The 27,318-nt window shown below is 64.7% G+C and overlaps 2 protein-coding genes across 6 annotated transcripts; one reads left to right on the forward strand and one right to left on the reverse strand.

Moving 5' to 3' along the window:
• Nucleotides 1–91: 91 nt before the first annotated feature.
• On the forward strand, nt 92–7,445 carry LOC309597133 (bactericidal permeability-increasing protein-like). 2 transcript variants are annotated; one of them, XM_082326194.1, is made up of 16 exons: nt 92–2,455; nt 3,574–3,714; nt 3,888–4,002; nt 4,100–4,228; nt 4,327–4,482; nt 4,614–4,677; nt 4,785–4,845; nt 4,990–5,081; nt 5,179–5,391; nt 5,513–5,572; nt 6,000–6,167; nt 6,366–6,433; nt 6,736–6,778; nt 6,964–7,027; nt 7,113–7,189; nt 7,268–7,445. In XM_082326194.1, the coding sequence occupies exons 1-16, from the start codon at nt 1,978–1,980 to the stop codon at nt 7,307–7,309; spliced, it is 1,971 nt and encodes a 656-aa protein (XP_082182320.1). In that variant the 5' UTR covers nt 92–1,977; the 3' UTR covers nt 7,310–7,445. The 2 variants fall into 2 exon arrangements, with proteins under 2 accessions (XP_082182320.1, XP_082182321.1); XM_082326195.1 differs by lacking the exon at nt 92–2,455 and having other exon boundaries at nt 2,650–3,714.
• Nucleotides 7,446–8,733: 1,288 nt separating this feature from the next.
• On the reverse strand, nt 8,734–27,251 carry BCL2L1 (BCL2 like 1). 4 transcript variants are annotated; one of them, XM_082325964.1, is made up of 4 exons: nt 27,103–27,251; nt 25,476–26,138; nt 21,904–22,052; nt 8,734–10,254 (listed from the first exon to the last, which is right to left on the reverse strand). In XM_082325964.1, exons 2-4 carry the CDS (start codon nt 26,028–26,030, stop codon nt 10,209–10,211), a joined length of 750 nt encoding a protein of 249 aa, XP_082182090.1. In that variant the 5' UTR covers nt 26,031–26,138; nt 27,103–27,251; the 3' UTR covers nt 8,734–10,208. The 4 variants fall into 4 exon arrangements, with proteins under 4 accessions (XP_082182090.1, XP_082182089.1, XP_082182088.1 ...); XM_082325963.1 differs by lacking the exon at nt 27,103–27,251 and adding an exon at nt 26,808–26,929; XM_082325962.1 differs by lacking the exon at nt 27,103–27,251 and adding an exon at nt 26,407–26,537.
• Nucleotides 27,252–27,318: the final 67 nt, after the last annotated feature.

Here is a 27,318-nt window from a genome sequence, read left to right on the forward strand (position 1 = left end):
CCGGGGTCCCGGGGGACTGGGGGGAGCCCCTCTGGACCAGTACGGGCTGGGTGGGTGTGCTGTGGGGTACTGGGGCTGGGTCCCTATGGTGGTGCTGGGGGGGGGGGACACGACTCCCATGGGCTGGTCCCACTTTCCTCCCAGTGTGCTGCTGTGGTGGGCCCAGGTGTGCTGGGGTCGGCGGGTGGCCTGTCCCCCGTCCCGGCACTGTCCCCCGTCCCGGCACTGTCCCCCCCCAGACGCAGCGGCTCCCGTGGGGCCCGTGTCCCGCTCCCTCCTCTCCCTCCCCGGGCTCAGGCATGGGGTGTCGGGGCAGGCATGTGAGGGAAGATGGTTTGCACCCCAATTTCTGCGGTGGGGAGATGCAGCAGCACTGGGAGGTGTCCACCCTGGGCAGGCGCCTTGATGGGACAATGATGGGGAGGAGATGGTGCTGGGAGCCGGCTGCGGGGCTCCGTGCCTGGTGGGGGAGCGTGGGGTCCCGCTCTCCCTGGGCAGCCGGGAGTTTGCAGCGGGGCCCTGCCCTTGCCCCCTTCCTAGCAGGGCCGCCGGCACCCCGCAGCCTTCCTGTGACTCCCGCAGCGTCGGAGCTGGGGCCGGGGTGCAGGCGGCTGCGGGGTGCGAGGCCGTGGGAGGGGGATGCTGTGGGGACGGTCCCATCGCGCTGCCCCAGGAGGGAGCGGGTGCGAGCCCTGGGGTGCCGCTCGCTGCGGTCCTGTCCCTGCGGTTCCAGCTCGCCCTGGTGCAGCTCCCGTGAGCGGGGGCGAGCCCTGCGGTGCTGTCCCTGCGGTGCTGTCCCTGCAGTCCTCTCCCCGCGGTTCCGGCTCACCCTGGTGCAGCTCCCGTGAGCGGGGGCGAGCCCTGCGGTGCTGTCCCTGCGGTGCTGTCCCTGCAGTCCTCTCCCCGCGGTTCCGGCTCGCCCTGGTGCAGCTCCCGTGAGCGGGGCTGAGGCCATATGGGCTTTTGGGAGAAGGAAATTGCATCAGGGGTTGTGCAAGCCCGCGGGCCGGGGGTGCCCCGGGCAGCGGCGCTGACCTGACCTGAGCTGGGCCCTGACTCACCAAGGCCTCGGGGGACCCGCTGCCTCCTGCCGCAGCTGGGTGCGGACCTGGCGGGGGCAAATTGGGGGCCCTGGGGGGGCTGCTGCTGCCCCAGCCGCCCCCGGGGCAGGCAGCCAGGCCGGGGCTGCCCTGGCAGGGCCCCTCCTGCAGCCGGGGGTCTCTGGGGCTGCCAGGGCTTGACCGGCCCTGGCTGCAGGCGCGTGCACGCGTGCGCCTTTGCACGAGCGTTCACGTGTGTTTGTGTTCGCAGGCACGGGCGCAGCCCCGTGGGTGCACAGCCGCGGTCCCCCAGCCCGGCAGCTCCCCTGGCAGGGGGTGAGGGGGCGGGTGGCTTGGGGAGCCTTGTCCTGGCTGGGACACGGCAGCAGGGGCCACCCCGGGGGGCCCTGTGGATGAACCCGTCCATCAGCGTCCCCTCTGTCACTAGACGTGTCCCTTCCATCGCTTCCCCGGGTCCCCTCCGTCACCCCCCAGGTCGCCTCCATCGTCCCCACCGGTGCCCCCCCCATCACTCCCTGGGACCCCTCCATCGCCGCGGCAGCCGCCGGCTCCCGGTCCCGGAGCGCTGGGTCCCTCTCCCGGTGCCCGCCCGCACTGCACGGCCCGGGCGAGGAGCCCGGAGGGTCCCGGGGCCGGGAGAGCCGGGGCAGCCGGGGCCGGGGGGCTCTGCCGGGGTCGGTGGGCTCTGCCAGGGCCGGGGCGGTGCGGGGGTGCCGGGGCTCATCCCCACGCCACGGGACGGCGGCCGCATCCCTGCCGCGCTCCCCGGTGCCGTCCCTGACCGTTCGCTGCCGGCAGACGTGGAAGCTCCGGCTTGAGCCGTGGGGAGAGGGGCTGCGTGCGTGCCGATGTGTCCCCACATCTCTGCCCCCGCTCCCTGCCCAAGCCCCGTGTGCCCCACGGCCGAGCCCTCGCGATGCAGCCCTGGCCATCGTCCCCGCCTCGGGGCATGGGGACGCAGCGTGGCACTGCCACAGGGCTGCCACGACCGGGGGGCCTGGCACCCCCGGGACAGCCGGGGAGCAGGGGAAGGGGCTGCGCGGAGCTGGCCCAGGCTCGGAGCGGGGCTGGCAGCGCTGAGCCGCCTGCCATGTGCCGGGATGCCGAGTGCGGCCACGCCAGGATACGCTGGAGAGCCCCAGGGAGGGCCCAGCCCTGCGGGCACCTGCGCCCCAACCGATCCCTCACTGTTTTCATGGGACCTGATTCATCCCGGAAGGGATTAGGGACCGGGGAACCGGGTGACGTTCTGGTCCGACCAGCCCAGCCGCCCCGGGATGGACATCGGCGTCAGAGCCGGTCCCTGCTGCTCGCTGCCACGTACGGCCCCGGGGACATGGCGGAGCTGGGAGCCACGGCCCCCGCGGTGCGGGGCACCACGACCGCCTGCCACGGTGAGGCTTGGTGCAGGGCAGGGGCACCCGGGGATAGAGGGGCCGGGGTGGGCGCGGGGCCGGGGGCCAGGGGCATCATTGGCCTTTGGGACACTGCTGGGGGCTATGGCCATCGCTGCGGCTGTGGTTGGTGGCACTGGGGGGCCCGGGCCAGCGGGCAGCTGCTCTCGAGGGGTGCGTAAGGTGCACTGCACAGGGCTGCGGTCCCTCTGGTGAGGTCGGCTGGGGGCCCTACGTCCCCCCATGGTGCTGGGATGGGGCCCCGGCCCCTCCGGAGGGATCCCTGGGACCCTGGTGCTGGCCCCAGGCTGGGCCCAGGCAGGCAGCTGGGCTCCTGGCAGCCATAGCCCATGGCACTGTCCAGCCGGAGGGGCTCACCCCGGCTCGGGGACGGTCCCGCCGCCGGCGGGTTTGGGAGTGCGGACAGCTTCTTCCCTGTGGCCGGGGCTTTTTGGAGGGGATTGCACAGTTCTGCTCTCGCTCTGACTGTCCTGACCTTCCCGTCACACTGCGGCCCTGCAGGCTGTCGCTGCACCCTGGCCACCCTGACCCCCACTGAGGCTCGGGTGTCCCCACGCAGGGTCCCCAGAGCCCTTCCCAAAGCAGGAACAGCCGCCGCTCCCTGGCACAAGCGGGCTGAGCCCCGTCCCCCGGTGCAGCCCCCCTGCCCCAGGACCAACTCACTGGGTCCCCCTGCTCCTCCATCGCCCTGGGCTGGGCACAGCTGAAGCCCCTTGGGACCCTGGCTCAGCCGGGTCCCTGCGTGTCCCCACATGCCGGCCACGTGCCCCCCATGGGGAGCCCTGGCCGGTGCCCCCAGCTCCCATGCGCCCCCAGGGCGGGGGGCCGGCAGCGGTGTGGCGTGGGACCCTGCCTTCCTCCGCTCCCACGACAGGCACGAGTGGGGAACCACGGGGGAACCGGCTTCCCCTCTGAGTCACGCGTTGGGCAAGGCCGGGCTTTCGGTGGCCGGAGTGCGGCGGTGGCCCCTGCGTCTGTGCAGGAGGCTGATGTCACCCCAGGCTCTCTGTCCCCAGTATAAGTCCTGGCCGGGCTGGTGCACGGGGACGGGGTCTCCGCAGCCGTTGGGTGTCCCACAGCCATGTCCTCTGCTCCAGCCTCCAGGTCCCGGCACCATCCCCAGGGCACACCAGGGCCGGCGTGGCTCTGTCTCCTGCTCCTGCTGACTGCCTGCGTGCCCGCGGCCGGCACCAGCCCCGGCATCAAGGCCTGGCTGACCCGGAGGGCACTGGAATTCGGTGAGTCTCGCGCCCCTGGCCACTCATGGGGGAACTGGGCAGGGGGTGGAGGGGGACCATGCCCAGACCGCCTGGGATGGGGGGTGGAGGGGTGTCCTGGACCCGGCTGCTTGCCCCACCGGCACCCCAGCCCCTTCCCCGGCGCCCTCCCCCAAATCCCTGCTCTGCCCCAGGCCGGCAGCTTGGGCTGGAGCTGCTCCAGTCGCGGCTGCAGAAGGAGCATGAGCTGAACCTGAACGGCTCCTACCACAGCCCGCTGCTGGGGACACTCACCTACGCCGTGCCCCGGTAAGAGCCGCCCGCAGGGTCCCCGTCCCTGTCCCCATCCCTGTCCCCGTCCCCATCCTGGGGACAGCCGCGAGCCCAGGCTGCCCTTGTCGCGCAGGATCCATATCCACGAGCTGCAGATAAACGACTCTGCCGTGGACTTCGCCGAGGACGTGGGGGTGAGGCTGACGGTGCAGCGCGCCCGCATCCGGCTCAGCGCCGAGTGGGAAGCCCAGCTGGGCGCCATGTGAGTGCTCACCTGCCCGGGGATGCGGACGGGGTCCTGGGCGGCTCAGGGCGGCTCGGGGCCACCGCTGTCCCCATGCTCACCCGCTCTGTCCCCAGCAAGGACAGGGGCTTCATCGAGCTCCGTATGAACGACCTGGCCGTGGCGGCGGTGCTGGGGGTGAGCGTGGATGGCAGTGGCCGCCCCGTGGTGTGGAGCGCCAGCTGCGACGCCCGCGGCACCGACCTGCACATGGAGTTTCACCGCGGACACAGGTGATGCCAGGGCCCCTGTTCCCCTCCCGGCCCCGGCACACGGGGACTCCCCGGTGCCCCCGGCTGGGGCGTTGGGCTGGGGGAGACTGGGGCGCCCCGGGGTGATCTGAGGACCCCGCTCTGCCCCACAGCTGGCTCTACAACCTGCTGGCACCGCTGGCCCAGAGAGTCCTGCGGCAGGAGCTGAACAAGCAGGTGGGTGCCCAGCCCCTGCGCCGCGGGGAGCTGGGGTCCCTGTCCCCCCAAGCGAGCAGCCTGGGGACCCCGTCCCTGGGCTCCCTGATGCCTTTTTCTGCTTCCAGCTCTGCCTCGAGCTCCGCAGGGGCGTCTACAGGCTGGAGGCTGCCCTGAAGCACACGAGAGGTGGGTGAGGGGACCCCGGGGACCGGGCAGGGCGGCCCAGGTGATGCTGGGGGGGGGCTGGTGCCCAGTGGGGTCTGTGGGACTGGGGGCTGCAGGAGGGGGTGGCTGGGTCGGCCCCCCCCAACCGCCCCCGTGTCCCCGCAGTCTCCACCCAGCTGGACTCCTTCGCTGCCATCGACCACTCCCTGCTGGGGCCACCGGCCATCACGGCGGAGCACGGGGACGTCACCCTCAAGGTAACATCATCCGGGGTGTCCCTGGGCTGGCTCCGGGAACGGGGCGCGGGGGGAGCTGGGCTGAGCCTTGCATCCATCTGTCCGTCTGTCTGCGCAGGGGGAGTTCTTCAGGGTGGGCAAGTGCCAGCAGAGACCCTGTCCGGCGCTGCCCGTGGCGCTGCCCGTGGCATTGCCTGCAGCTCTGCCCACGGCACTGCCTGCGGCACACGAGCCCATGCTGCTGCTGGCCGTCACCGAGTTCGTTGCCAACTCGGCTGCCTTCACCTACTTCACGGCCGGGGCCCTGCGCAGGAACATCTCCAGCAACATGGTAGGGACGGCTCCGGCCGTGGCTGCGGGGCAGGGCTGCCACCTCGGGGTCCCACCGGGGTGTCCCCACGCCCGCCCGTGCCTTGTGGCACCGGCGTCCTGACCCCTCTGCCGCCTTCCAGCTCCCGCGGCGGTTCCCGCTCCAGCTGAGGACCAAGAGCCTGGGGGTCTTCTCCCCTCAGGTGGGCGCAGGGCGGGGAGCGGTCCCCAGCACTGGGCAGGGTGGGATGGGACAGGGGAGAATGGGACACAGGTGGGATAGACCACGGGATGGGACAGGGTGCGGGCGGAACGGGAGATGGGCTGGGATGCAGGAGGGGTGGGATGCAGGAGGGATGGGATGCAGGAGGGATGGGACATGGGATGGGATGGAAGTGGGATGGGATATGGTATGGGATGCAGGAAGGATGGGATGCAGTCGGGATGGGACACAGGCAGGACGGGACAGGACGCGTTGCCCACCCTGCCTGCACTGAGCCCAGGGCAGGGCGGTGATGGGGCCCACTGGCCGTGGGTGGTGGTGGGGGCCAGCTGGGAGCCTGGGCTGGTGCCCGCGGTGCCAGTGGTGCCCACGTAGCTCCGTGCCAGCCCGGCCCTCGTCCCCCGCAGCTGCAGGAGCGCTACCCAGACCAGCCCATGGAGCTGCACCTCTCGGCCCGCCGGCAGCCCCTGCTCTCCTGCCGCCCCGACGCCCTGCACGGGGCCCTCTTCAGCTCCGCCGAGGCCTTCGTGGTGCTGCCCAATGCCACCCGCGTCCCCGCTTTTCTGCTGAACATCGTGAGTGGCTGGTGCTGCCATGGTACAGGGTCTGCTGCCTGTGCTCCAGGCTGGGGCAATGCAGGGCGATGCTGGGGCGATGCTGGGGCGATGCTGGGGCGATGCTGGGGCGATGCTGGGGTGATGCTGGGGTGATGCTGGGGTGATGCAGGGTTGCAGGCACTGCCCTCATCTTTCTGACATCTCTTCTTGCTGCAGGATGCCAACGTGACGGGGAAGCCGACCATCACGGGGAACAGGCTCGGGGGCACCGTGAGCCTGACGGGGTGAGTCCCCAGCCTCGTGCTGGGTCCGGCCTCCCCATGGATGTCCCCGGGGAGCTCCCCCCATTTGCCACCTCTGGCCTTTTGCCTTCCCGGGTCCCCTATCGCCTGCTCGCACCCCATCCTGCCCCCGGCCCTTGGCCATGCCTGCTGCCCTGGCACTCGTACCCTGGCTAGGTCCTCAGCTGGGCCCGCTCTGCCAGGCTCCCAGCCCTGCCGTGGGGCTCAGCCCGTCCCTGCCCTGGGAGGGGACAGTCCCCGTCCCCGTCCCCGTGCCTGGCTCTCACCCTGCTCTCGCCCTCCAGGCTCAGCGTGGCGCAGGTGACGTCGCATGTGGGCCCCGTGGAGGTAAGCGGCCATGCCGGGGCACGACGGGGCAGCCAAGGGGAGCCTCGGGCTCCGCACCCGCCTGGGAGCAGGGCTGGGGGCCTGGGGGGGTTCGGGGGTGCTGTGGCAGGGGAGCTGAGCCCTGCCTGCGCCGCGGCCCCCTCTGCCTGCCCCGTGCCGGGCTCAGGGCGCTGCCTGTCCCGCAGGTGAAGAGGCTGGAGACCCTGCTGAAGTTCGGGCTGTGGCTTTTCGGGGTGCCCTGGGCAAACAGTGAGTGCTGTCCCCATCCTGTCCCTGTCCCTGTCCCCCCCCGGCTGCCCCAGGGCCCCCCCTCACGTCTCTGCTCTCCCCGCAGAGCGGCTCCGGGCCGGCGTCCCCCTGCCCACCCCGCACGGCCTCAGCCTGCTCAGCCCCCGGCTCTCGCTGCAGGAGGTGGGTGCCGCCGCTGTCCCCTCGCCCCCGCGCCCCCCGCGCCCCCCGCGTCCCCCCTCTCACCCTGACTCCCCGCAGGGCTTCGTGCTCATCGCCACGGACCTGCAGTACCAGTCCTGAGACCAGCCGCTGCCCGGGACCCTACGGGCCCCCCGCGAGCCGTGTCCCCGTCACCGTCACCGCTGGCGGCCAGCGGGGAGCCAGTGCCATCGTGGCCCCGTGGCCAGCAGGGCCACCCCGCTGTCGGACCCGCTGACCCCCCACTTGCCGGGGGCTCCTCGGCAGGGATTAAAGCCGGGAGCGTGGCTCAGCCTGGCGTCGTGCTGTGGTGTTTTGGGGAGCCCCCGCCGCCGCGTCCCCCCGGCAGGGTCCCACTCCCGCGGGGGGCATGGCCGCGTCCCGTGGGGGGCGTGGGGGTCTCAGAGGGGCCGGGGCCGGGGCTGGTGGCTCTCGGGGACCGGGGGGGGGTCACCCACGACCCTCACGCCCGTGCTGGCCCTGCGGTCGCCCGTCGCCCCCAGCTCGCCGGCAGCTTCCCCCGTTGCCCACGGGATGGAGCTCGTGTCCGTGGCCTCCCACGGCGGCGGCGGCTCCGGCCAGGGCCCCCCCGGCTCCGGCCAGGACCCCCCGGCCCCGGCCAGGACCCCCCGGCTCCGGCCGGCCCCTGCGCACCCCGAAGGGGACGGGGGCGGGCGTGGGGCAGGATCAGCCCCAAGCAGGCAGCGCCCGGGTGCCCCCCGCGTTTGGGGCATCCCGAAGGAGCCCCAGTGTTTGTGGGATCGGGCCCACAGGCGTGGGGTTCAAACCGTGCCGAGATGAGCCCCCCCCAAAGGGGAGGTGGTGCTGGAGGGGGGGGTTCCCCTTCGTGGCAGAGCCGGGGTGAGGGGGGGCTGTGGGCCCCAGCAGGGCACCCACTGGGACGCGGGGCTGCGAGGCCCCTGCCCAAGGGGGCTGCGGGCGCTCCCTCTGCCCGGCTCCCCGCCGGTGCTGAGCCCACAGCCCCCCCTAAATCAGCCCCCCAGCCCAGCCAAGAGCCTGGACTGGGCTCTCCCACCCAACCGACGAGGACACAGGTCCCGGTGAGACGTGGCAGGGGTCTCCGCGACGGAGACGGGCAGCACCTTGCCACGCCACCCCCCCCTCCCAGAGCACCCCAACCCTCCCCAGGCAGGGCGAGGACCCGTTCCCCTCCCTCCATCCCACCCAAAGTTGCCCAAATTCCCCCCCCCACCATCGTGCTCACAAAAACCACAGCACCATCAGCAGCTCCAATGACAAGAGTTTATTAGTGGCCTCACCTCCACCTGCAAAACGAAGCATTCGACGGGCTAACGCTAATCCTCGCGCTCGCCGCGTAGGAGCCGCTCACGGCGCCATAGGCGCCGTGAGCGGCTCCTACGCGGCGAGCGCGAGTCCGTGCTCGGTGGCCAGTTGGGAGCCTCCGGTTGCCCCCCCCCAAACCTCCATCCCACCTTGGCCTCTGCAGGGAGCACGGCCCCACACATAAATACAGACAGACAAGATAACAAAAATAGCATTAAGAGTATTCACAAATGAATTAAAAACTACTCGGATATGTACAGCAGAGCACGGGCGGTATGTACACAGGCAAGCCCGCGAGTGTCGGTGGTGGGCTCCGAAGGACGAGGGGTTCTTTGTGAAGCTTAAGTTCAGCTCCGGGCCCGGAGGTTGGGTGCCCCAGCGGCAGCAGGAGCAGCGCGGTGGGGGGAGCCGGGCACCTCTGCCACTGCACGCACCCGTCACAGCCACGCCACGGGGACAGGGATCTGCATGCGCTACGGGGACCGGGAGCAACCGGGGCAGCACGGGAGAGGCCAGCGGCTCCCGCTGTCCCCAAAGAGGCTTCCCGGCGGTGGGGACGGCCCTCAGCCGGTGCCAGCCCTCGCCCTCACCTCCCCTGGGCTCGCATCCCCATGGATCAGCCACGCTGGGGCTGCTCCCAGGGCTCTGCCTTCCCCTGCGGCCACCCCCGGGCAGGAGCATCGCTCCCCCTGCCCCTTCCAGCCCCGGCTCTGTGTTCCTGCGCTTGCTGGGGGCCGCGGCCCCGGCTCTCCGGAGAGCCCCTTGTGCCAGGGCCAAGCGCTCTCCCTCCTCGCCTGCCTCCCTCCTTTGCCACCCAGGGGAGCGGGCGTGGGGAGGGACGCTGCCCCACAGCAATCTACATTCAGAGGGAGGGGGAGGAAGAGGAGGAGGATCCCTTCAAAGCGGGCACGGCCCTGAGCCTGACACACCACCCTCGCCCCAGACCGGCCTCGGCTCCCAGCAGCTGACGGCCCGGGAGAAAGGGGCTCAGGGGCTGACCCGAGGGCAGAGCTCGTAGCCCCCGGCCTCTGCCTCTTCCTCCCGGCTCCCCTCCACCACGGGGACGAGCTCTGCCCCGAGGAAGCCGGGACGGGACAGGGATGCTGCAGGGAAGCTCCGTCCCGTCCGGCAGCCTGCCTCTCCCCGGGGCCTGAGCATGCCGGAGACGGGGGCACGGAGCCTCGACCCTTGCTCTGGCTGGGGAACCTTACATTAGTGACACATCTACACACACGCACGCACTCACACATGCAAAAATAAGTCTGTTTATTCTCTTCAAAGTGATCTAGAGGACCCTGCAGGGCTGGGACACCTTCTAGCCAGTACTCCCCCCGGCTGCCTGGATCTCCCCAGCACTGGGAGCTGTTGGCTGAAGTGCTGCATTGGTCTCAGCGCCTTTAAAACACAACGGCACGGTAAATAAGAGGGACTACGATAAAAGGAGCTGGCGGCACGAGGGAGAAAGCTCCGCGGAGCGGGGCGCTCGCCCGGGAGGCGGAGGGGCTGCCCCCCCGCGCCGGTGACAGTGCTCGGGAGCGGAGTGTAGTGGATGTGGCGGTGAAGGCGCAGCCGTCCTGGCGACGGGGGGACTCGGCGGCGGCGGGTCACTTGCGGCTCAGCAGGGATCCCAGCAGAAGCACTCCTGCCACCGTCGCCCCGGTCAGGAGCCATTTGTTGAAGGTCTCCTGGCCCTTCCTCACCTCGGCAGCAGCATTGTTCCCGTAGAGGTCCACAAACCGCTCCTGTGGGAAGAGAGGGGCAGTGAGCAGAGGGGCGGGAGCGGAGCAGAGACCCTCTCTGCCGCTTTCTGGGGCTCCTTCCTCCTCCGGAGCCGTCCGGAGGGGAGGACGCAGCGGGAAGGGGCAGGAAGGCTGCCGGGCCCCCGCTGGCAGGAAAGCGGTGGTGGGGAGCGGGCGGATGACAGGCGCCTTGTGCTTCCTCGCTCTGAATCACGCACAGAGGGCGATGGGGGAAGCACAGGACCAGTCATGAGAGAAGTGGATGCCAGAAAGGATTTGCAAGGAGAATACCATGCGGGCAGGGCAGGAGATGCATCACGTGCTCTAGGCTCTCTAAAATTAGCATCGAAGTGTGATAGAAATCATTGCAGCAGGAAAACGCTGGGCTTTATTCCAGGGCCGAGGCCTGGGGGAGCAGCAGCAGGGGTGGTGCCCACGGTTGCGGCAGAAGCCCGCACCGTGCGTCCCCCTGCCGCTTTTGCATCCGAAGCAGAGCCTCCCTCCTCCCTCTCCCCACTGCCGCACCCCGGCGAGACAAGCACTCCCGCGTCCTGGCCCTCGCAGGTTGCTCTGCAGCACGATCTGGATTTTGCGAATCCCTGCGGTGAAGGCAGACGCTCTGGGTCGCAAAACTCCTGCCTTCCCCCGGGGTTCGGGAGAACGGGCCAAGCAGGAGGCCTGGCCAGGAATGCAGTCACTCCGGCCCGGCTCGTCCGAGCCGGCTGCCTCCAGTCCTTCGTCTCCAGCATCAGCAAGAGCCGGGCAGATTTCAACAGAGCCCCAGCACAGCAAACGGCCACGGCCCCTCTCCGAGGGAGGAGTGTGATGGGGCTGGGGACAGATGGCCATGGCCTGGCCTGGGGGAGATGGAGGGCAGAGAGAGAAGACCACCAGAGCTGAACTGCTCCCAAAACCAGGCTCTCAGAGACCACCTCTGCCCCCTGCGCCCATGCAGCACCCCCATGGCACGATGCCACCCCTCCTGGGCACCCAGGGACCCCCGACCACCGTGAGGATAGCTGCGCGGGTCCCCAGGCCAAGGTGCTGCAGGGAAGGAGGGGTCCACGGGTAGGCTGCGTGAAGCAGGGAACTTTGCACCCCAGCAGCTCCCAGGTTTATCGGGGCCAAGCAGGAGCACCAGGGCTTGAGGGAGCGGGAGCTGCGAGCTCCTGGCTCAGGGATCGCCGGCAGCTCGGAGCACCGGGGAGCTCAGCGTCAGCAGGGGCTCGATGCTGTTGCACCTCGAGCCCATCTTCCCGGTAAGGTCCCCTGTTCCCTGATAAGTGAATGCAGTTCCAGTAACCCGGCTGCTCTGGGAAAGCAGAGATAAGCCCAGCTGACGCTGTCCTTGTGTCACGCCTTACCACGGCCTCCCCGGAGGCAGGGGCAGCATCCCTGCCTGCCAGGGTCTGGCAGCTCTGCCTGCAAGCTGCCTCCCACGCCTGCCCACAGCCTGTGATGAGCTGCAACCGCTGCCACAGGACCTGCGGGGGGTTTGGTGCCCAGACCACGGCTGGGATCAAGAGGCTTTTTAGGCAGGTGCCTCCTCACCGCTCATGGAAACATGGTGCCAGTCCCCTGGCTCCCCCAGAACAGCCCCAGCACGGTCACAGCTTGTGGGGTGTCTCCTCACCTGGCCACACGCACACGATCAAGCTCACGCACTGCTTTCCACAGCCAGGCGTGCAGCAGGCATGCAGGCTCGCTCCCACGGAGCCTGCGTCCCTCTCCTCGGCCACAGGCCTCCCCCCACGGGGGATCAGGTACTTGAACAACCGCCCAGGTGAGCTGCGCACCTCAGCACCCGCCTCCGCCCCACCAAAGCTCTTCTCTGCCCTCCACTGAACACCATCTCCAGCACCTCGTGACTCCCTCCGCTGCCTTTCACACCCCCTCGACCACGAGGAGGTATCAGGGACAACAGGGGCTTTGCTAACTCACCCCAGAACCAGTCACTGCTGCTGCCTCACGCAGAGTCCTCTTCAGGGACGGGACAACCGTCCCCATGGCTCCCGCCACCTACGCAGAGCGGCAGAAGGCAGCTCGCTTCCCACCGGGCCTGCCAGCTGGCGCGGGCTCCGCGGAGGTGTTGTGTTGCATCCCGGCCCCGCAGGGACGGGCAGGACGGCGGCTCACACGCAGGTGCCATCCAGGGAGAAAGGTGAGGGCTGCTGCTCGCCGCCAGCCCCTCTGCCCGGCCGCTCGCCCAGGAGAAAGGGCACAGAAACAGCCAGTGAAGTGCTGCAGGAGAGGGACGGGAGGAGAGCCCAAACCCAAGGAGGGGATATTTCTAATTACGGCACAGGAAATCCCTCTGCTGATAGGTGGTGACGAGCAGCGGAGCGGTGACAGAGCATGGCAAGCGGCAGCAAACCCGAGAGCAGGCTGGCGGGGACCGAGGGCACAGGGGAACCGGGGCAGAAGGCACGGGCTTGTCCAAAAACACCGGCTGTGGAGTGCCTCCATCGCCCCTACAACATCCCTCTGTACCAGGGCCCTCGCCCCCCGGGAAGGTCCTTTCCTCAGACACACATCCCTGCTGCACACGCACAGCACCCGATGCTGCAGGAGCACCCAGGGGGAGGAAGGGGGCTGCTTCCCTCGTGAGGTATTCCCCAGAAAAAGCCACTTTGCTCGGGGATTCAGTAAGGCCTGCTCCACCGAGCCCCACGCGTCCCCACAGGCTCCTCCTGACCCACGGGAGGGGACGTCCCCACCGTCCCCAGGAGGGCTGCGGAGTGGAAGGGGCCGCGCAGTCAGCCAGCCCCTCCGCAGGGCCGGGAGCGGGGCAGGCACCAGGAGAGGGCCCTGACAGCCAGGGCAGGCAGCCGGGGAGGGCTGGCGGCCGGGGAGGGCTGGCGGCCGAGCCTCCGCGCTGCCTTCTCGATGGTATGTGCCACCGAGCTTGGGGAAAGGCAGTTCCAAGAAGCGTGTTTTGAAGCCCTTACTTCTAAGAAAAGGAAGTGTTTGCTGAACAAGAGATAAATGGCATACGGTGAACCGAGAGCTATCGGGTGCTACAGACGGAGAAGAGCACGACAAGAGCCCCGCGCGGCAGGGAGGGGACGTGAGCCCCTCTCCTTGCCCCGGGAACGGAGCAGCAACTGCTGGAGACGCAGCTGGGGGCCACAGGGGACTCGGGAGCAGAGCGCCTTGCCCTTCCTCGGGGAAACCGTCCCCAGGAGCTGCGAGAGCTCAGCCCCTGCACAACTGCGATCCCAGATGTGTCCCCTGGGGGAGTGGGAGAACAGGCAGGACCGTCCTCCCTCCCTGTCCTGGGGTCGGGCTGAAGGTTAGGGAAAGGCAGCTTGTTCAGTTCCCACACTGCCCTGGGCCTCGGCCGCTCTGCACCTGAAGCCCAGCACTCCCAGTACCGATTCTGACCTCTCTGGCCTGGTGTTTGGGATCTCAGGCTTGTCCGGACACGTCCAGATATTTCTGGCCTCCCCCAGTCACCTTTATCTGAGAGGAAATATTTGGAATTCCTGAGTCACTCACAAGAACTATGGTAGCAACAGCACGTCAGCGCCTCAACTGCCTTTTCCACGTGCCCGTGGGCCTCTTCCACCCCAGAGAGGACAGGCTGTTCCACAGCTGAACACCCATCACATCCCCTTCCCCACCCCGGGTGACGGACGTGTCCGAGAGGAGGATGCTCTGGGGCAGGCAATGAGGAAGCAGCGAGAGGTCATGCCTACGCAACAGGCAATCCCCCGGCTTTGCCTCTCTTCCCCCAGCGCTGGGGAAGGACACAATGTCTTCTTGCTGGAGCCTAAACCAGCACTTGCTGGGGGGAGGCTTCCCTCCGGCTGCACATGCTGCTTGCAGGAGACAGAGGACCTGGAGATCCAGACTGCACCGGTGCCCACCACCCCGCAGAGCCGGGGCAGGGAGGTTCTGCAGTGCCAAAGGCTCTCGAGACACCTGCAGTGCCCCAAACCACAACCCACCGTCAGGGGGGGCGCAGCAGCCACTTAAACACTGCTCAGTGAGGATACACGACACTGTGGCAGAGAGAAAAGAGGAGCAGGTCTGACCTAAAGTGGTCTGTCTCGGGCAGGAGAGCAGGTTAATGAGGCATGAGGTCTGACTGAGACAGCGTTCACATCCTGGCCTGGAAACGGGAAGGGGAAGACCCGAAGTTTCAGCCTTTGCTGGTGTCCAGCCGCAGAGGTTCATTCAGCTGGTTTCATTCACCAGCACTGCCCGAAGCAGCTCCCCCGGCCGAGCGGGAGGGAGAACGGTTGCTGGATCCCATTCAGGGTGAGCAGAGCAGAGCGGGTTCCTCTTTCAAGATAAGCCCCAGCACTGGGGGAAAGAGGATTCAGTAAGCGACACCGAACCATGAGGGCAGGTGGAGGAAGCAGATGCGGGCAATGAATCCCCATCTGGTCTCTTTGAGCCGGGGCAGAGCGGGAAGGCGAGGGTGGCGGCTGCTGGGGAGGGCAGAGTTTGGGTGCTCAAAGCTTCCCTTGCACGGGGAGGTGAAGGGTCTGGAGGCCACCGAGACACCGGCACGAAGCACTGAAAACCAGCAGAGAAGAGACAGGCTCTACTGGGACTATTCATGGTGGCACTTGGTCCGACTTTGACTCGGAGGCTCTGCGACACCCCCGATACCCAGCCAGCCTGCCTTTGAGAGAGACACCCACAGCGACCAGCTCCGCGCATACAAAAGCCTTTCCCACCCAAGGATCTTAATGTGTTTCATCAAAAATTAGTTGGTTCTCCAAAACCTCCTGCGGGATAAGTCAGCGTTGTTCCCAGACAGATCAACAGAGGTGCGGAGAGGTTAAGTGCTTTCCCTAGAGCTGCGTACAAGCCAGCAGCGTGAGCCACAGCATCTGACTCCCCATCCAGGCATTCTCATCACGAGGCAATGTTTCACTTGAAAACAAGGCTGTTTCTGTTTTACCTTCGCCGTAACTACAGCTGTGTTACTGCTAAGAGGTCTAACACCAATCACCGGCCAGGAGCGGAGTCATCTGGATGACCAGACATTTGTTAATGAGATGCTGGGAACAGTTTTGTGCTGAGCAGCGAGACGAGCATGGAAAAAGAAAGGCAGCAGCTCAGCGCAGACCACAACAAAGCCCTGCATCGACAGCAACCTGCTCCCAGAGCCCCTTCGGGCTGCCAGCTCACCACATGGGACCGGCATGTGTGAACCTGGAGGTGAAGCACAGGGGGAAAAAGCAGCTGAGATCTTTCAGAAAAAACCGAACACATAAGTATTCCCAAAGGCTGCCGCTAGGATCCTGTAAACACAGCTCGGCCGGTCCCTACGCACTATGAAAGTGGAAGAGACATCCTGGAGGTCTTCCCTCGCCCTGCTCCCCCAGACGCTGCATCAGTGGGTGGCCTTGGCCACCCCCAGCCCTGTCTGAAAGCCCAGGCCCTACAGGAGGGCAGCAGGGCCAGCGAGCGTGCCTGCGCCAGTCACACAGCCCTGCCTGCAGTATCGGGACTGGAGGCCAACGTCAGCCCCCGACTCGGGCGCATCACGCCAAGGAAAGCTGCCATCCAAGGCAGCGGTCTCAGAGCTTCACCCCTCTGGTCCCCGTCAGCACCCTGGGCAGGCTCGGGATGGGGTGGGGAAGGGGCTCCAGGGACTCGGGGAGGGGAAGGGGCTGTGGGGACAGCACTCGCAGGTGCAAATGCTCCAGAGACCCAGCTCTAACTGTTATGCAAATGGTGACCTCCAGGGAAGCAGCTGCTGATCTCCATGACAATGGCAGGGAATGCCACCAGCCTGCTGCCTCTCCCTCTCTCCTGCCCTGGGAGCGGGCGCTGGGGTGCTGCGGGTGCTGGGGTGCTGCCCCTGCCCAAGCTCCAGGGCCCTGCATGCAGAGAAACCTGAGGGATGCAGCCATAAATTCAAAAGGGTTAATTAAATAAGCACATCTCCACCTGGCTCTGCTCTCCTCGCCGACCGACCTGGCCACACACCGAGCCGCCGGGCCGCAGCCTGCGGTGGGACCGGCCGGGGGGCTGCCCCTGGGGTCTCAGCCTGAAGCCCAACAAACCCGTGGGGCTTCAGCCTCGGCAGGGCCAGAGCCAGCTCTTTTCTAACCAGAACCAAACCCTCGCTAGCACATTCCAGCCCTAATCCTCGCCGCGGCAGCCTCCTGTCAAACTGGTTTCATCACCAGCTCCAGGGAACCTGCAATAACCCCACACCATTCAGCGCAATTTCAGCATTATCCAAATACATGAAAGGGGCTATGGTGACAGCTGTAACCCCCGTCCCTGCCCCGGGAGACTGCTGCGCACAGCACGAGATGGAGAGCAGGGAATTGCGCTCTCCATTGCAGAAATCTGCTGAAACATTCATGTGTATTAAAGCAGGAGACTGTGCGGATGACTAATCTACTTGCACGCATCTTTCATCAGTGTTTCTCCCAGAACTAACCGGGCCGAGGACTCCCAAAGGTGCTGAAGCCCCGGCCGGCATCGGGCGCGCTCGGCAGCGGGACGGCTGGCAGGCGACAAGGCTCCGGTACAAAGGCACAGCAAAGAACACATTGGCTGAGCCGGATCCACTCAAGAGATTAGCACCTGCTGGGAATGGGATTGTTTTCCAAAGGGCATTAAGTGGAATAGTCCGAGGAAAGACGGTCTCTCTGATGCTTCTCCCCACCGGACAGATGGTGTCTGAGCCCCGGCAGGCAGAGCAGCCTGCCCGCCCGCCTGCCCGCCTTTTGTGCGAGGGGCGCGCTCGGGGGGCAGGGGAAGACTCCTGCTTTAATTTCACGGCTATCTGCCGCCTGCGGTGCCGGGGAGCCCGGACAAGCGCCTCGGCAGGGTCCTCCGCACCAGGGGAGCGAAGCTCAATTTTCACCTTGTCATTGCCCTTCCCAGACGTCACGGCTCCTGTGCAATCGTGCCCTTGTGCAACTGTGGGGAAACCTGTGCCCAGCAGACGTGCCGCACTCACAAGCGCCCAGCTGCGGAGCCACGTTCCCTCCTATCCAGCGGCTGAGTCGTGCGATGCCGACGGCTTTCCCCGGCCCTCAACTGCACCACAAGCCTTGGCCCAAACCCACCCTGCAGGGAACGGCAGCATCACCAGAGCCTGAGGAGCGAGGCTGGGTGCAGGGACAGCCCCCAGGGGAGACGGGTCCTGGGGAAGGGCCACCTGGTTCTCCCGCCTCAAGCCACGTGTCCTCCAGCATCCCGGAGGAACGCCGGCCAAGCCTCACCACTTCCCACTTCAGCCCCAGCACCTCACGAGGCTGCTGTAATTCTTACATGCCACTTGAATGAAAAAGGGGAAAGGGTGGAGGTGCAGGAAGGGGAGGAAGATGTGCTCATTCTGTTTTCACTTCCTGTTAGTCCACATGAAATCTCAAATAATTCAGGCCACGAAGTCCCTTTTAGCAAAATCCTTGCTGACTTGAGGGCAGGAAGCAGAGTAGGCAGCTGATGCAGCAAACGCGGGAGAGAGCGGTGCAGCGCGAGAAGGAGACTTTGTGCTCTGCCCTGGGCTCCTCCATACGTGTTGTTGCATGAAATAATCACTGGCTGGTGCACTGGAAGCTTCTAAATGAGGTCAGTTGCTTTAATAAAGGATATTAGCTCTCTGGCAAGTTTAATACGCTGGTGAGCCACACCATTACAGGATGGAAGCACTCGCAACGCTGCTATGATGGCTGATTTACAGGTAGCAACACCTCATTTTCTCCATATGTAAGTCATATGTCACCCAGGCACCACCCAGGGCCACGTCCACGCCCAGCTCCCACATCCCAGCCCAAACCCCGAGCCAGCTCACCACGAGTCACACACACGGAGTAACGTCACGTACTGCTGCCAGCCGCGCTCCCTGCACAGCGCTCGCAGCGTCCCCAGCCTTCCTCGGCCTCAGCGATGGCAAAACCCAGAGAGCCGGGCGAACGGGACTAGTATCGTTTGGAGAACTACTGAAGTGATGCGGACGGCTGTCCCGCTCCACCTGAGCGTGGCGTTAGCTGCATTCAAACCAAAGCAGCTCCGTGCCAGCCTAGGCCTCTTCTCTGAGCTTCCCACGGAGCCTTTCACCCTCCAGCAGAGGAGAAAACCCTTCCATGCTCCTTCGGGAAGCAGCCAGCTCCAGCAGCTCCCTCCCCTGGGGCGCACAGTCCTACCCCCAACAGACAGGTCCCTGCACGGCGCTGCCCGTCGGCCCCTCGCACACCTCCCGGCATGAGCAGCTCCCGCTCAAAGCCCTGCCTGCTGCCAAGTTGTCATGTTTTGGAGTATTTGATTTCAGTCTTAAGAGCACCTGGCTGGCAGCGGTACAGGCAAGGAGAACCTGCCTGCTCTTTGTTCTTGGCCAGGCGGAGTACGGAGGGAGGGACACCTGCCTCGGTTTCCCCAGAGCTCAGGAGCGGGGCTGCGAGCCGGGGAGCTCCAGGTCCATCCTAGATCAGGGGCGGGGGCAGAAAGGCTGAGCCCAGGCCTGCTCCCACTGGAGGCTCCTCACCTCCAGGGCTCATCTCCCCGAGCAGGATATTGATGCCAGAAGCTAGCTACTAATTGGATCTACTTAAATCAGAAGCTATGTCTGCAGACACAGCTGAAACACAAGCTTGAGCAGGAAGGAGGATAATGCAATAAATTCAAGCAGCTCTCCCCAAGGGAATCGCACAGACCCCTGAAACTTCCCTCTCCGCAGATACAGCCTATTACCCTTCCTTGGGCACGCTGTGTAAATGCAGGGGCAAGCGGCGGTCGAGAGAGTAACCAGCCCAAAGCCTGCTGAAACATCATGCTCACCCAGCTCCCTGCTCCCAGCAGCAGAGGGAAAACAGACCAGTTACGGCACAAGGTTCAGACAGTCCCAGTGGCCACGGGAGCCTCTCTGCTTAATGCTCCGAATCCCGCTCCTCCCTCCCTCGCTACGCCGGAGGCAGGCACAGCAGCGCCGAGTGCACTGGGTTTCCCATTAAAGAGATCCTGAGAGACAGCACTGGGCTGGTACACGTGAGCACGTGTCCGAGAGAAGACACGGGCGGCTGGAGAGATGCTGGCTGCACGGAGGAGCTGCAGCAGGCGTTCCCGCCCGCAGGCAGTCCTTCCCAGCACTGCTCAGCCCTCGGATTCTTTTTCTTTTTTTGCTAACTAAATTAAACATGAGGATAAAATAAGCAAAAATACCTAAAAATAAAAAAATAAACCGAGCATTTCTACAGCACAACTAGGTCACAGCTCCCCAGCATGCAAGTCATGGCAGCCATGGCTCAGCCCCTTGAGCCTCCCGGGTTCAAAACTGACATGTCTCTTAAAAGGCTGCCTCCCGAAACCCACACCTGCTCCCCGGTAAACCCAGCTGGAGCCATCTGCTAACGGCTCTGCCTCCCGGCAGCCCTCTGCCCCCTCGCTCCGCCGGGCTGTTCTGCTTCTGTGGCAAAGAGTAACCCAGCTCCCCAGCTGAACGCGGCGAGGGCCAGCCCGCACCGCGACGCTGCCCCGGCGCAGCCGAGCCCTCGCGTCCCCCTCCGCGGGCGAGCTCTCGCACGTCTCTCGAAGGCACGTCCCCCAACTGAAGCCCTTGGCATCCCAAGGCCGATGGGGAGCGGGACTTCAGAGAGATCTCGCACCAAACACCCCTCTGCACATCCTTCCAGGTGGGGGGCAGGGAGGAGGACTGGTTTCCCCATCCAAGGCCAGGGCAGCAAACCAAGGAGTGCCCTGGCACGGAGGGACACGGCTTCTCTTTCATGCCTCCATTATCTGTGTTAATCTTTAGTTGCTCAGAACAATAGCGTTTAAGGGTAACATCCCTCTCGGGAGGGTGGAGGAGGAGAGCGTAGCTCCTTTCCTGCCAGCGAAGGCAGAGCCACGCCGCAGAGCATACCTTCGCACTGAATCAGCCGGCAGGTAGGCCAACAGCCCGACTGCTATGGGGTCACTGGAGGGGAGAGAGCAGCTGCCCCCAGCCCCCTTCTGCTCCCACGGCAGAAGCCACCATTAATCCCTCGCCTCTCGGTTCAGCAGGTCTGCAACACTTTTACAACTGATATCCATCCCTTCCCTTCCCCCAGCTCCTCCTGGGAATACTCCGGCTTCACAGTTAGTGGGGAAAGAGCTGCTAGAGGAACACTCCTAACATCAAGATGGGTCTGTGCTTACAGCCGTCAGCAGCTTGGTAAAAATCAAAGGAGAGAAGCTTAAGCAAAGGCCTCGAAGCATCGCGCCGCCGTTCAGCCTGTAGGCGCTGCGGGCCGCAGGCGTATCGCCACTCCCGGGGGTTATCCACGTACACAAACCGTACAGGAGCTCCATGGAAATCAGGTGCAGCAGCCCAGACACGTACAGAAAGCTGCAGCTTCCACAGGGGGAAAGAGAGCGCTTTGCTCCCTCCCACCCCTTCTGCTGCGGTGGGACACCCCGTTGCTGCTGGAACGGGGAGAGACCCCGGGCAGCGCTCAGGGGGACCCAGCTCCAGTTTCAGAGAGCAGCAGGATGATCAGGAAGACTGACATTACCCAGAGCAGCTGTGAACACAGAGCAGCAAGAAAGAGTTTGTTAATTATTTCACAGGTCTTTTTTTTAAATGACACTCCGTTCTTCGGATTAAAGAACCTCAGAGTGCTTTACGAATCTGAGTTCCCAGCGGCTCCCCTGGGAGGGAAGGAAACGCTATCCCTTTTGCTGAAAGACTGCAGAGTTAAGTGGGCTGCTCTGAGCCACAGCCAGCGATGGGCAGGAGCTTTTACTTCCAGGCGCCTGCTCTAATCACAGATCTAAGGAACTTAATCAAACCGAGAGGCAGTAAGAAAACAGGCAGGGCCCCAAGGAAGGAGAACAGAGTAAACGGGGTGAAGAGCAAAGCTCTGAAAACTCGCCTCTGCATCGTTCTGGGTCTAGCGGCAGGAATGCTGCTGCGGGCCGGGCAGGAAGCTGCAGTGGAAGTCATTCCAATGGCATTTCCTGGAGAGCGCTGCAGAAAAGCCTCCCAGGTCGCAGGCAGGGCGAGAAGCTGCCAGGGCTCAGCACGCTGAGCCCAGATCTCCAGCAGCCAGCAAGGATACAGCTACCTGGGACGGCCGTGCCAGGCAGGACAGCCTGAGCCAAGACCCTGCCGGCGGCGACCGGCAGGCAGGCAAAGAGTATTTTTGTCATCCCAAGCAGGTGATGACAATGGGGGCATCGTCTCAGCTGCAAGGGATCCAGACTGTAAAATAATTAGGGAGGACAAAGTGGAAAGCGATAGCCCAGCTGAGCTTTGCAGACCACTGGTTGGGACTCATCTCTAAGACAGCAAAGCGCGGCCTCGGCTGTCCACAGTCACCTCCTACAGCCGGCTCTGCTGCCTGTTGGCCAGCAAGGGAAACCGATGGCTGCGATCTCAAATGGGATTAGCATCACCGGGGCATCCCCAAAAGCCAGCGTGTTAACTCTCAGCACGGCAGAGCTTTGGCACACAGCGCTCACCCCGGAGGGAGCTGCGATCCCCATACGGTGCGAGGCGCAGGCGTGCCCCTGCCACGCGTGCCGTGCACACCTAGCACACCGCTCCTCTGAGTCTCGGGGCACAACAGCAGCAGAATTCAAACCTGCACTTATCTCACGCTGCCCAAAAAGCTCGGTCTGAGACAGCAGGAGGCCCCTGGGGCACGCAGGATCAGCTAGGTAACGCGGTGGCTGCGGGAAGGCTGTGCGGGATACCTGGGCAATGGCACAGGGCCAAGAAGCATTTCTGAAGAGCTGAGAATCGAAGTCCAGCTCTCAAACTGAAACCATTGAGGAGGCTGGAGCAAGAAGACAGGGCGAAATCCCAGCTGCGCTCTGTCATATGACACAGGCTGAGTCATTTCCTATCATTCAAGACAAAAATTAAAAGGACAGAAAATGAGTTTGCTATATTGACATCTTCTAAGGGTTTTCCCCAAACAGAACCACAAGCTTCCAGTCCACCGCAAAGCAACACAACACATACATCCCGGTACACCGAGCCCTGCGTGGCCAGGGCCGGCCGAGAGCCCGGGACGCACAGAGCCAACACGGGAAGCAGTCCGTCCTCCTTCAGCCCAGCCCAGCTTGTTGGGATTCAGATGTCACAGACTGGTGACAAAGACACTGTTTGCTTTCAGTCCTGGCCTGGCACAGACCCTTCACGCTGGTCCCCACCACACACCCTGCAAACAGGGAACCCCTCGCCTCTGGGTCCACAGATCTACCGCCAAGCCCCCGCAGAACACCCTCTTTAAACCTCACTCCGAACGAAGATTTAACTTGAATGAAAAGCTGTCATCCGCGGGAGGGTCACAGCCAGGCAGGAACTACTGCTCACTTTCCTTTCTCAAACAGATTAAGCACGGTCAGCACCCCTCTGCCTGCCAGGCTCTCTCCCGCTCCCCCTGCGCTTCCCCCTCCTGCGGTCCCACTCACCAGATTTCTCCCCCCGCAACTCCCGATCCCCACTGGGATCACTGAACTTCACAGCTAGTGAAATCTGGTCCTGACCAAAGCAACTGCCTCAGGAAAGCCTCCCCCTTGGTTTTGATGGCTGACCAAGGCAGTAGCTCTCTTCTGGCTGGTTATTAAATGCCCCCCTTGTGTTGTTCTTGTTTGTTTTCTGAGCCAGACTGGGGAGAGGAGGGCAAACCAAGGCAGGGCCAGTAAATGTGACAGAATACACCCACGTTAGCGCTACCTAGCGAGATTTGCCATTTCCCCCTCGCCTCAAAAATGGTTTCTCAGGAAAACTGCTACAGCCCAGCACACAGCAGCCTTTAGAGGCCCCTCCAAAGGCAAACCTGCGCCCCGCGGCCATCCTACGCTTGCCTTTGTTCCACTGGTGGGGAATGAAAGAGAGCTTCCTACGCAACCGGGCTGTGCGACACTTGTGATGGAGCCGCGCTCCTTCTCTCTTTCAGAGGGGCTTTCCAGGAAGAGACGTGCTGCAGCGCTCCAAAACGCAAACCACCTGGTCCCTGCCCAGCAGGCCTGCCAGAACTTGCATCCCTCTCACCGGGACCTGCCTGCTGCACCTCTCGGGAGAGTTTTGTTTGCATGGGACAGGCTCTAACAGCTCAAATGCACCGAGCAGGCTCCCTGTGCAAACAGGGTGGCAGGAGAGCGACTGCTCTGTCACAGCAAGTGCAGGCTGGCACTCTCTTCTTGCAGGGAGAGCTGGCAGCAGCCCAGCAGCTTTCTCCCTGCAGCTGGAGTCACGCGAGAGCGAAGCAGAGCATCCCCACGCACGCCCCATGCGTGAGGCCCTCAGGAGCTCTTACGGCCCCTGTGCTACCGCTGCACCGGCCCTTCGCCTGGGGCGGCACGGCTGCCCCCCAAGAAGGGACACGGTGAAAGCTGAGCACAGAGGAAAGCTACAGCTGAGACGTCAAACAAGCACCGGCCGGGGTTGCAGCAGGCCAGCAGCAGCCACACTGCCCAGCCCTTTTTTTTTTTTGGTGGCTGGTGGGGCGGGATCCCCCCCCACTACGGCCTTCACCACCCTGCCCGGCTCCCTTCAGCTACCGGCACGGCCCGGGCAGTGGCACAGCCCGAGCGGTGAAGTTAGAAGCCCCGTTCAAGGTTAGAGGAAGAGAGCAAGGCTGCTCCCTGGGTGGAAACACGGCTAACGGCAATCTTCAAAGCAAGAGCCGGTGGGCAGGTCAGATAGAGAGGAGTCCTGACCCTTCTGCAATCTGTTGAGCAAATATTTGTTCCAAACAATGAATTTACAGACAGACACAAAAAAAATTGAAGAGTCTTAACCGTGATGGTTGGGGGTGGGGAAGAGAGGGAGGAGGTATTTCATTCCCCGCAAGCAGGGACCAGTGATTTTCCACCAGTGATTTAATCTAAATCCCCCAGAGAGTTCATTTACAAAAAATCAGATTGCATTATCGCCTAGGTCTCCAGGATACAGCCCAATCCGTCACTAACAGCAACAGCCACACTAGCTTGGAAACCTCAATTTGATCACTCAATTCCAAGACTAATCTGTGGCTTTAAAAGCCAAAGCCAGAGGGAGGGGGAAGGAACTCAACATTTGGCCAGGGCTGTCTGCAGGATGAGAGAGCTAATGGGCCAGATAGAGCCTGATGAAATGGCTAGCAGATCCCGGGTTATTAATCGAAACCAAGCTCCTCTGCCTGAGCAGCCCCACCCAGGCAGTGCCCCAGAGCGGCCACATTCCTGGAATTCCTGCACCCTAGGTGCACCCAGTCCCCCTCTTCTCTGGGGTCCCCAGCATCGCGGGCCAGGCGCGAGGAGCTGGGGGGCTCTGGGGGGCTCCCGTGCCTCTCCTCTGTCAGGAGGGTGCAGAGCGCAGCGCTGGGCTCAACGGTTCCTGCCCTCTCCCCGAGACGCGGGGGCTATGCGAGGAAGAGCGCTGAAAGGCCTTAGCTCACCAGCAAGGCAATTCCCCGCCGTTCAGATGCTAACGCCTGACAGCATGAACTCTTTCCACTGGGCACCAGTAAAGGTTACACCAGCAGGGAATCACCGAGACGCAGAAGCAAAAAGAAAACTCAGACATCTGTAGGTCATATACCTCCCGCTGGCAGTCCCAGGCAGCGCCGCACAGCCGGACCCGGCATCTCAGGAATGCTTCCTGAAGAAATGCTTATTCATGTTAATACCTCACCACTGAAAGCGTACTGGGGTTTGCTGCTGGGGCAGCTGGGAGCGTTGCTCCCTGCCAAGGAAGAAGCAGCTGCAGGTTTAGCAGCTCCCCAGCGCAGAGGTTGCCCCCACCTCAGCCCTGTCTCCCACTGCGCCAGCTCAGCCCACCCACCGGGATCTGCTGTGGGATTCGCTTCACCGTGAGCACGGCAGAAGGCAAAGTCCCGTCTCCAGAATGAAGAAGTAGCTGTTACCCCGGCAGACCGCAGGCCGGCCCACCGGAGCACTGTGCGCTCGGAGAGGAGGAAGCTCCACTCCCTGCTGTTACACGACACCAGGAACATGCCCGAGAGCAAGGGCTCCCACTTGAAGAACAAGCTTGGATGACATTAGATTTCCAAAGGCTCTTGGAAAACAGGACTTTTATGTAACATCCAGGGAGAAGAAGAAACAGGGATGGAAAAGGACACGTCTGAGTATAAACTGTGTCATTGTGGTGGACAGAGAGTTAAGAGGGAAAGACCACACGCCCCTTTATCTCCCTGCAAGGTCTAGGACAAGCATAAGCACTGCAGGGAGCCGCGCTCCGGTTTGACCGGCACCGCTGCCGGCCTGGAGCGAGGGAGGACGCGGGCAGCCATCCCACCGGGGAGAGGAGTTCTTACCCATCCGCCATTCTCCTGGATCCAGGGATCTAGGTGGTCGGTCAAATACGTGGTCATCCAAGATACAATGCGTCCCACCAATACCCGCATCTCCTTGTCAACGCTCTCCACACACAAGGCTCCTCCGAAGGAGAAGAAAGCCACGATGCGACCCCAGTTCACTCCATCGCGGAAGAGTTCGTTCACTACCTGCTCAAAGCTCTGGTACGCCGTGCCGGGGGTGATGTGGAGCTGGGAGGTGAGGTCGCTGAAAGCCCGCCGGTACCTCAACTCAAACTCATCCCCCGCCTCTCTCAGCGCCTGCCTCACATCGGCTGCTTGAACGATTTCATGGACCTCGAGGCTGCTCCGGTGCACGGCGGCTCCGTTCACTACGTGGCTGGCGGGCGGATGCCAGGAGGGGCTCCCGTTGAGGACGCCGTCCATCTCGGCCTCCTCCGCTGCGAAGTCAGTCCTGTTCTCATCCTCCTCCTCCAGCTGACTCCAGCTGTATCCCTTCTGCGAGAGCTTGTAGGAAACAAAGTCAATCACTAACTCCCGGTTACTGTTGGACATTTTCACACCTGGGACGCCCTCAATGAGTCCATGGTCCAGAGCAGAAGCAGATCAGCGCTTAGCAGGTCCTGGCTCCGCTCTTCTTCACGGCCGATGGGAACATCTGACCTTTGCACGGGCAAACGCCAGGAGAGGAGAGAGGCAAAGAAACGGTTAACGCTACGGCTCGGTAATGCAGCCCTGCCATTAACAGCGATAGCTTATCGCTAGACTGAGATCATCCCGCAGCTTTATGCCGAGACTCGGAGTCACCGGATTGAAGCCACACGGAGAACCGACTGCAAACCGCCCCCCCCCCCCGCCCCCCCCCCCGGGAAACCAACCCCGAGCCCCGGGGGACCCCCCAGGCTGGCTCCGAGCAGCCCCCGGTTCTCACCGGCTGCGGGCACCGCCTGGCAGGGCCGGCTGCGGGCCGGGCCGGGGCGGAGACGCCTCTCGTTCTGCCGGAGCTGCGGGCGGCCCGGCCGCGCTCCGCCAGTCCCGGAGCGCCGCGGAGGCGGAGGCAGCACCGCCCCCGCCCGCCCCGGCCCCGCCCGTTAAAGGGCACGGCTGCCCCCGCCCCCCGCTCTGACGGTAACCGCGGCGCGGCCCCCGCCGCCCCGGGGCTGAGCTCGGCCGGCCGCGCCGCCGTGCCCCGCCCTCCCGAAGCCCCCCGCTTCCCCGCAGACGGAGGGGAGCCGAGGGGATAAAAGGCTGAAAACCGGCGGAGTCCTCGCCACCGGGGCCGGGGCTCACGGCCTTGCCCGGGGCTGCCGCCACCCGCCCCTCCGTTCTTACGGGAGCGATTGCGGTCGCTCGCTGCCGTTAGCAAGGCGCTGCCGCCGGGGCCGGGCCGCGGGAGGGCCGCAGGGGCCGGGCTGCCCCCCCCCTCCCGGCCACCGTACCGGGGCGGGGCGGGGCGGCGAGCACGAGGGCCGACACGGCGGCCGCGAGGACGGCGCCCACGCCGCCCGCCCCTCACTCTCCAGCCAATCACCGGCCGGGAGAGCCCCGCGGGGCGGAGCCCGGAAACGGGCTCTCTCATTGGTTGAACCGCGCATCGCTCACCGGCCTACCCCACTCCGCCCCTCACCTCAGCGGCCGGTGGAGCGTCCGGGTCCTTCCCGCCCCTGCCCCGCGGGCCCGGCTGGCAGCGACGCTGGGGGTCGCCGGGAGCCCCGCCGGGCCTCGGCCCGCTCAGCAACGGCCGGGCTCCTTCCGCATCGCCCGCCGAGCGGCCGCCGCGCTGCTGGGCCGCGCCGGGGGGGTGCGGTAGGGTGGGAGGGGGCGGGAGGGGGCGGCGCGCATG

The sequence above is a fragment of the Platalea leucorodia genome, assembly GCF_965183815.1.
Source record: "Platalea leucorodia genome assembly, chromosome: 13".
Lineage (NCBI taxonomy): Eukaryota > Metazoa > Chordata > Aves > Pelecaniformes > Threskiornithidae > Platalea > Platalea leucorodia.